Here is a 9,576-nt window from a genome sequence, read left to right as displayed (position 1 = left end):
TCTATTAGTACTACTTCTACTTATCCTCATGGACCACCAGGGATTGGAAGGACAACGCTGGGGGGGGGGGGAAATTGGGGTGGGCTGGAGGTCCACCAGACCTCCAGCCCCCCCCCCCCCCGTCGCTGGGTGGGAAGGTGGGAGAGGGTTTGGTTGGCGGCGGCCACTTGACATTTTCTGGGGTTTGGGGGGGCTGGAGACCCACCGGACCTCCAGCCCCCATTGTTCGGGCCTCAGGGCAGGGTGTTTGACAGGTTTGGGCTTTTGACAGCCCAGACCTGTCAAACAAGTGCGGGAGGATAGTGCTGAGCGCATGCTCGGCACAATTCGCCCGTGCTTTTACATGATAATTAAAGATAATTGCGCTGCTTAAATTTGCATGCATTATCTTTGATCATCCATGCAGTAAAGCCCCGCGCTGTTCCAGCGGTATTTTTAGAGCTCTGTTTGGAACAGCGGGGGCGTTTGATCATGAGGGCCTTAGATTGTGAGCTCTCCTGGGACAGAGAAATATCTAGTGTACCTGACTGTAACTCACCTGAGCTACTACTGAAAAAGGTGTGAGCAAAATCTAAATAAATAAAGCACACATTTGCATCTGTTTCCTGCATCTAAATTTGAAAGCACCCAATCTAAAAAAATAATAAAATGCCCAAAGTGAAACACACAGTGGCATCTGTAAAAAATGTAAAATGCTTATATTTAGGCTGCAGAAAACAGACGTCAATGTGTGCTTCACATTTACCTGGCGAGTGTGTACAGGAGCCCAGCTTACTGCAGAACTCTTCTGCACGTGCGCCAAGCACAATCCTTCCTGAACTCCCTAATGCTCGGTGCTATGAGCGCGCCTATATTTGCATCTCATTAGCACTGAGCATTTGGGCGTTGTTCTGCGCCATTCCAGCGGTAGTTTTATGGCACTTTTGGGAAAAGCACCAGAGTTTTAAGCATGGGGGCCTCAGCCTTTCTCTGTAAAACAAAAATTAGCACATTCTTCCCTCCCCTTTTTCTTTTCTTTTCTTGATGGAAGCCATTAACCCTTAGTTTAATACCCACTTGTTAATGTGTCTAAACTTTGGGCTGCCACAGTCTAGGTAGCATAGCACCGAGATGCAGCCTTCTAAAAATACCCCCAACACACCCCTGCAAGAAACCAAATAAGTAAATAAAAGGATCTTAAACCTGCTTACAGCAATTGGCGAAAGAATGTTCGCACTTTGAGGTGGCACCAAAGAAAAGGGGTCATAATGGAATCTTTTGTTAGGGAAAAAAGGCCAATTACTCGATTGTAAGTAACCTTTTAAAGAGCCTGCAATGCCATTTCACTAGGGTTTAGCAGGGGTAGACTTGGCTTCAAATGCGCTTTCTGGACTTGAAAGTTACGCGAGATTGAAATTTTTTTCTTCTACTGCCTATTAGGCTCCTTTTGTTAAGAATTGGGAAAGGGAAAAGGCATTTCTACAGAATTTCCATTGAGAGCAAGCTAAGACGATCTCTGTGTAATGCAATTGTATTTCTTTTACACTTGGAGGAAGCTATTTAAGGAAGTCCCGTCTGGTGGTAATTCTACACTCAGGAGGAAAAGCCGGGGGGATGGGGAAAGGGCGGCATCAGAAAAGAAGCAAGGAAAACTGTTTTTTTTATTCATCACAAAATACGGTCCTTTCACTTCTTAAGCAACAATTTACTTCGACTTTTTTTTTCTGCAACTTATTAGCAGAACTATTTGCAAATAGTTGACTGCTTGCCTGCGCGCCAAAGTTTTTAAAAGTGCATGAAACAAATGTTGGGGAATCCGAAATCTACAAATTAAAACCAAACTCTTAAAACAACAAAGAGAGAGAGAGATTTTCTCGAGAACCAGCAAAAAGAGAGGTGAAAGGATTTTTTTTTTTTTGGCATCTGGTTCACGATCTTATTATATTGTGGTTGACCAATCGTGCCCTCGGGGCTGGTCCCCGGGTTTGAATCTGATTGGTCAGCCGGAAATTTAGGGGACGAGGCTCAGAGCAGAGAGGCAGTTTCAAGGCGTCCCGGAGCCGAGCTGCTGATGGCTTGGGGAGGGGGGGGGGCCACCTTGAAACGGACTTTTGGGAGCTGCTGGGTACAGTGGATTCCGTAAAGCTGCACAAAGAAGAGGTGGCGAGTCCGGCACGAGAAGAAGCGGAGCAGCGACTTCACTTTTGCTCCGATTGCGATCTCTCAGCCAAATGGTTGGGGTTTGGCGCCTGTGACCTCATCTCCCCGAAAACTTTCTTCTGCACGGATTTGGTTTTTTCTTGCTCCGATCTGCCCACCATGCCTCTCCCTGGCGTTTTGCTGCTTTGCCTGAACTTTTGGGCGCTTGGCCGGGGCCAGTTCCAGGGGGAAAAAGGCATCTCCATTCCGGACCACGGCTTTTGCCAGCCCATCTCCATTCCTTTGTGCACGGACATCGCCTACAACCAGACCATCATGCCCAACCTGCTGGGCCACACCAACCAGGAGGACGCCGGCCTGGAGGTGCACCAGTTCTACCCGCTGGTGAAAGTGCAGTGCCCCGGAGCTCAAGTTCTTCCTGTGCTCCATGTACGCCCCGGTATGCACGGTCCTGGAGCAGGCCATCCCCCCTGCCGGTCCATTTGCGAGCGGGCACGGCAGGGCTGCGAGGCTCTGATGAACAAGTTCGGCTTCCAGTGGCCCGACAGCCTCAAGTGTGAGAAATTCCCCAGGCACGGAGCCGAGCAGATCTGCGTGGGCCAGAACCACTCGGAAGACGGCGCCCCGGCTTTGCTGCCCACCACCACTCCGCTCTACGGGGTAGGCACCGTTGGGCCTCCCAAGTACGCCACCTCGGACCACCCTTTCCATTGCCCCCGGGTGCTCAAGGTGCCTGCCTACCTGAACTACAGGTTCCTGGGGGAGAAGGACTGCGCAGCCCCCTGCGAACCGGCCAAAAGCGACGGCTACATGTTCTTCAGCCAAGAAGAGATCAAGTTTGCGCGTCTCTGGATCCTCATCTGGTCCGTGCTGTGTTGCGCGTCTACTTTCTTCACGGTGACGACTTACCTGGTGGACATGCAGAGATTCCGCTACCCGAGAGGCCCATTATCTTCCTGTCGGGCTGCTACACCATGGTGTCAGTGGCTTATATCGCCGGGTTCGTCTTGGAGGACAGGGTGGGTGTAACGAGCGCTTTTCGGACGACGGCTACAAGACCGTGGTGCAAGGCACGAAGAAAGAGGGTTGCACCATCCTTTTCATGATGCTCTACTTTTTCAGCATGGCCAGCTCCATCTGGTGGGTCATCCTGTCCTTGACCTGGTTCCTGGCCGCGGGCATGAAATGGGGCCACGAAGCCATCGAGGCCAACTCGCAGTATTTCCACCTGGCGGCCTGGGCGGTCCCCGCGGTGAAGACCATCACCATCCTGGCCATGGGCCAGATCGACGGAGACCTGCTGAGCGGCGTCTGCTTCGTGGGGCTCAACAACATCCACCCTCTGAGGGGCTTCGTCCTGGCGCCCCTGTTCGTCTACCTGTTCATCGGCACCTCTTTCCTCCTGGCCGGATTCGTGTCCCTGTTCCGGATCCGAACCATCATGAAACACGACGGCACCAAGACGGAGAAGCTGGAGAGGCTGATGGTGAGGATCGGGGTGTTCAGCGTCCTCTACACCGTTCCGGCCACCATCGTGATCGCCTGTTACTTCTACGAGCAAGCGTTCCGGGAGCACTGGCTGAAGAGCTGGATCAGCCAGAACTGCAAAAGCTTGGCCATCCCCTGCCCTCTCCAGTACACCCCCCGCATGACTCCGGACTTCACGGTGTACATGATCAAATACCTCATGACTCTGATTGTGGGCATCACCTCGGGATTTTGGATCTGGTCCGGGAAGACTCTGCACTCGTGGAGGAAATTTTACACCAGGCTTACTAACAGCAAACACGGAGAGACCACAGTGTGAGGGGCAACAAAAAAACACCGACTTTCTTTTTACATATATATATATATAAATCTAAACTATTTTGTTTTAGGTGTTATTAACTTTTAAAAGTGTAATTAAACGTTGTAAATAGCATTTGTAAATTGATTTATATATTTATATTTAAAGAGACCAATGAAATCCAGAAGAGCTGGAAAAGGGGATTTTTTTTTTCTTCCCCCCTACCCAACTTTTAAAATCTGGGACGGTTTTCTTTTTTTTTCACTGACTTGGCCAAGCAGTCCGTCTAAAAGGAGCCATAGAGACTTAAAGGCTGTTGTATTGGCCAGCTGTAGTTCAACTCCTATAAATGCCAGAACTGTAATCTTTTTTCCCGATGTGAAGATAATTATTGAAAGCGACTCCGCGTCAGGGGCAGACTTAGAGGATACATAATTCCCCCCCCCCCCCCCCCCCCACTTTTTTTTTTGTCTTTCTCTCTGGAAATATATCCGAAGTCCCAGGAAAAGGCTCGGATCGGTTGAATCTGCAACGAGAGAAGGGAGACATTTTTGTAAAGAATCTGTAAAGGTTATTTTTAAAAACTCTTATCCCATCGAGGAATTTTTATGGACAGGCATATGGATTTCAATCTTTTAATACGTGTTTAAGAATAAAAACAAGAACCCCAGATTGGAATAGTGAAGTATGCACATCTTTTTAGATCCAAGGTCCACTTTAGGAAAGCTACCCTTATAAATTTGATTTTTCTCTTGTTTCTAGTTCAGTGTTACTATGTCTTGTTCTTGCATCAGAATATTTTTGTGCTCCGATTTAGTCTAACTTTTTTTTTTTTTTTTTTAATTTTAAACTACAAGCTTGATTTTGTACTTCTACCAGCAAGTCTAAAACGAAAATACTTTTTAAGTGACCTTAGGGAGGGGGGTGAAGTCATTCCTCACCCATTTAGTTTTGAGAGAAGCAAAGAATTTAAAATGGAAAAGGAGAGAGGAGAAAAAAGTTTGTTGAGAAAATTATAACTTGCAAAAAAGTGTCTTTTTAAACTGCTAAATTGGAAGATTCTTCTGATATCTTTAGGTTTATCCGGTACAGTTTATGTGACCCCCAAACTCCTTGGTACTGTATTTGAAATTCAACAGAATGTTTCTATATTGGTTTTCTCCCCCTTGAAATAAACCATATTTTTATGTGAGCTCCACCTATTCTTACTTTGCCAAAATGAGTAGGTATTGCATTGTAAGCCTTTTGTATTGGTATATTTAACATAAATGTGATTTTTAGTATCGAATTGGCAAAAGAACTATTTTAGAATTACAATTTTTGTATGTTCCCCAGTGTGCTGCAGAAGAGAAGGCCTGTCACCTTCTGTAACATCACAAACTAACTAGCCAGTACTACACTTCAGAAAATGCCAGCAATTCAGGCCCAAGTACATAGTGGGGTGTATGTTTTTATTTACAGATCCACTAGATTATGCCTGTGTCTATAAAGAGTCAATTAAACGCCCTGTTCAGGCTGGAAGCTTTTATCTTGGGAGATCCAAAATACAATTTTGTAACTAGTAAGCCAACTTCGCTTTGGATTTGGAAGGAATTGCACGTGCACTTGAGTAAAAGAATAAAATATGGGGCATCATGGATAAAAATTGCCAAATGCAAAAATAGATTTCAGAACTTAAACATTTAGAAACTCCAAAGAACGAAAAAAAAACCATATTTTTTTAAAAAGTGCCTTTAATTCCCACAGTTAACTGTTTTGAGGGCTCTAGTTTTGGCTGCTGTAAACCACATTTAAACGGTTAGCTCGGAAATTAGCCCTACAACAAACCACTCTTTAGCAGGATTCATTTAGCCGTGGAAGAAGTGGATGAACATGATGGGGCTATAGCTAACATTTTAACTTTTGAATTGGCCTTTAGAATAAAATTGACCTGGACTAGAACCTAGTGGGTGACAGCTTCTAAGCGCTGGTGTTTCACACAAAATTGCTGCTTTCCTTCTGTTTTCTGTTCTTCTTTCCTTCCTGTCTAGGAGAGGTTTTCATCAAGGAAAGTCGATTTGCTTACCAGGATTGCAGTCTGTAGACACTCACCCTGCATGTATCTGTTTTATAATCCACCCCCTCACCTTTTCCTGTCACTTTTATAAGCTCTCCAGTTTTGCACCAGTGTAAACATGCCCTGGTGACACATTAAGGACAGAAACTTTTCAAAGGCTGAGGGGAGTTTGGGATTTTAACTTTTATGAGATGTTTCAGTCTGCACAGTCCATTAAAGGGGCTGGAAATAGTCACCACTGTCTTTTCCATTTCGAAAGAAAAGAATGTTGTGGAATTTGAACGGATTTTATTCTAAGACTAAGGTAGGACAAAACACTTTATGAAAGTGTTATTAAAGTGAGCCAGACGCAGAACATATTAAGAAGCTGATTTTCTCTGGTCCCAGGTAACTGCACCCATTCATTTCTGCTCTTAAGATTGAAAAACGTATATCTCTACAAAGAATGAGATTTCTAAACCTAAATGATTTAATGTTAAATAGTAAACCCAAAAACATTTTTTAATGTGTGGGAATGCCATTAACACAGGATTTTATTTTTGAAATTATATTCGCCTCTTTCTAAAAGCATTTTCAATGTTAAACAAAGAATGGGTACTCTTGTTTAAAAAATGGTTGTTTTGGGGAACATTTTTATGGAAGTGGTCTTTCATTCATCATTGTACTTTTTAAATTTCCCAGGTTTTGTCAATAGGTTAAAATATATATATATATAAGTGGTTGTTTGGGGTGGGGGAGGGGAACTGGAGAGACAGCTTTCACTAAAAAAATAATTTCTGAGAAAAAAATGGACGTTTAGGAAACAGAAAATAAAAACGCCCAGAGGGGAAGAAGCCTTGTTAGTTTACAGCAGCAAAACTACAAAAAAGCCAGTGGCGTTTTATAGACTAACCAATTTCTGGAGGCATGAAGGTTTAGTGGACAAGAGGCCCCTTGGTCAGGAGGTGGGCAAATTACACATGAAGCTGGAGTGGGTGTGAGATGGGGGGTAGGATACAGGGGAGACACTGAAGAGCAGTCCTGCACTCTCATCCACCTCCACATAACCCTTTATCTGTATGTACCCGCCTCCTGAACTAATTTCATGCCTCTGACCATTTGTTCTCCTAACCTCATGCTTCAATGAACTGGTTAGTCTAAGTGCCACCAGCCTCTTTGTTGTTGTGGAAAACAGCAATATGAAATACGTTTCTCAGAATCTGCAAAGATTTTTTGGGGGGTTTTTTTAGAGTTACACAAGTGAGCTTAACTAATGCAGGCCAGGGTTTTTGTTTTGTCAAACCATTTAAATGTGTGGCAAAAATTTTCATGCCTTAAAAATTTATGGGAGAAATTTGGAATACTTAGGCTGGACAAAGGAAATTTCAATATCTCCCTAGCTGCTCACCCTCCTCCCCCATGTGGTTTCTGAAATTAACTTTTAAAATGCTCGTATGCCTTTCTTGGGGGGGGGGGGGGGCAAAAATACACTTTAAATTTTTCCCATTTGTATCCAGGTTGTGGCTCAAAAGTTTGGGAATGGTGAGCTCTAATTGGTTAAACAATGGGAAAGAGGCGGAGCAAAGAGACAACCGACAATAGGGCATAACTTCAAAATCACTCCATCTCCTGCACTGCTGTCTCTAGTGTTTTGCCAGCTTTTCAGCTGCAGCAAACTAGGGAATTTATGAAGGAACTTTACAGATAGGTTTGGCCTCTGGAACAAAAGGAAACCTGAAAAGGGATGCCCTGGTTTTGTGTTTTGTATAAGAGGAATGCTCCTGAGCTGGAAACATTATTCAAAAGCATGTTTTCCTTAAGATTTTAAACACGGACTGCTCAACCCTTTCCCCTGGAAAAGCTTAACAGCTGCAGATCAGTTCTCTGAGCAGCAAAAGATAAAAATACAGAGAGGCAACTGCAGTAAATTATTCTATGCTTAGTGCAGGGGTTTGCTGTTTCCCTCACTAGTCTTCCAGTGAGAAATCTTGAGTAAAAAGGATACTGTAATAGGTATGGAAAGTGCATGCAACAGTCAAGTATGAAATTGCTCCCATTGTAAAAACAAAACGAAAAAAAAAAACAACAGCTAATGCATGGTTTTCTATGCTTATGGAGCTGAGAGCAAAAGAGTCATACTTCCCCTCAAATATCCCAAATCCCTGGTAGCCCAAGTGGATTCCCCCACCCCCTCCAAATCTCATTGGTGGCCCAAGTAGGCTCCCCACGCTCACTCTGACCCACTCCCAAATCTCACCAGTGGCTCAAATGAGCTCCTCATGCCAAAACCCCACAAATATCCCTGGTGGCCTGCAGGCACTTTAAAATCTCATAGATTGCCTTTGCACCCCTCAACCTTCCTATACTCTCCCTGGACCCATAGATCTATCCCCCTTGCACCTCCAATGTCAGAAGGTAGGAGCAATGGCCACACGCTCATACCTATGCACCACCATTTTTCAAGATTGCAGCATGGAGGCGGAGCATTTGGTCATCATTTATGCCTCCTGATGTTGGAGGTGTGTTTTGGCGGGGGGGGGTGGGATTGAGAGGTATGGGGAAGGTACTGGAGGGTCTGGGGGCCCACATGAGCCACCAATAAGATTTGGGGGGGGGGCTTACAGGCCACCAGAGATATTATGAGGTTGGGGTCCACTTTGGCCACCAATGAGAATTTTGCGGAGAATAAGAGAGGGTGGCCAGGAGAGTTAGTGGGAGAAATTGGGCAGGATACCTTCCTGTTTTTATTTTTCCCTTCCTATCAATGCATAAGCCAATCTCTGCTCACACACTGACAGGAAGGAAAATGTTACTGAGGATGCAGTAAACAGTTGCATTACTGGTTTTTTTTTTTTCTGACAGTGCACACTTTTAATGCAGCAATGATTTGCATGTCATCAGTTTACCTGTATTGGGAGTAGAAAATTTGCTTTAGTGCTTTTGTTAGAACTCTGTGGGCTGGAGATTAGTGCAGTTGTGCATTGAGGCCAGAGAGCAAGAGAAAAGCAAAAGATGAAATTGAAATGAATTAAAGTGTTAAAATCACATTAACCCCTTCTGCAATTACAGAAGGATGTTCTGCTAAGTAAATACCAGGAAGGACCAATGCAGGGAAAAATAAAATGGCAGGGTGTATGTAAAAGGTGTGATTTTATAAGTGAATTATGTGGTGAAATGTTCTTAATAGAAAGTGGGTCTCAAAGAGAGAGGCGCTTTGGTAGAATTCATTTCTCTGGTGCTGCTCCCTTTCCTTTGGCAGCCCCGGTTCCCTCCAGAGAGATGCACTGGCAATTGCTTTTGGTGTGAACTAATTAAAGGGCCACAATGTTTTCACAGCTGGCTCAGTGTGGTTCAACTCAGCAAAAGCCATTTATTCTCTCCTCCCCCCACCATCCTACACCTTTCCCATCCTTACTATCTCTCCTTCACCCATCAAAGAGAAACATACAGTCTGTTTACTTTGGGATCAACCATCCATGGGAGAATATCCAAAATGTTGCCTCCATTGCTTCTAAGGTTCTACATGCATTTACCCGTGTATGAGCTTTACAGATTCTATATGTGGCACCAAAAAAATAAATCAGCGCCGAAAGACAGTGCGCTTAGCAATGCTCTA

The 9,576-nt window shown here is 44.6% G+C and overlaps 1 protein-coding gene across 1 annotated transcript; it reads left to right on the top strand.

Annotated features, from left to right (window-relative positions):
• The first annotated feature begins 2,298 nt into the window (after nucleotides 1-2,298).
• LOC115459635 (frizzled-2-like) lies at nucleotides 2,299-4,162 on the top strand. Its single transcript, XM_030189440.1, is given in 5 exon segments — nucleotides 2,299-2,537; nucleotides 2,539-2,600; nucleotides 2,603-3,076; nucleotides 3,079-3,159; nucleotides 3,162-4,162. Coding segments are annotated over 5 exon segments (1,641 nt in total). The 3' UTR covers nucleotides 3,947-4,162.
• The last annotated feature ends 5,414 nt before the right edge of the window (nucleotides 4,163-9,576 follow it).

This window comes from Microcaecilia unicolor, unplaced genomic scaffold (assembly GCF_901765095.1).
Source record: "Microcaecilia unicolor unplaced genomic scaffold, aMicUni1.1, whole genome shotgun sequence".
NCBI classification, from domain to species: domain Eukaryota; kingdom Metazoa; phylum Chordata; class Amphibia; order Gymnophiona; family Siphonopidae; genus Microcaecilia; species Microcaecilia unicolor.
This window is presented reverse-complemented; position numbering and strand designations above follow the sequence as displayed.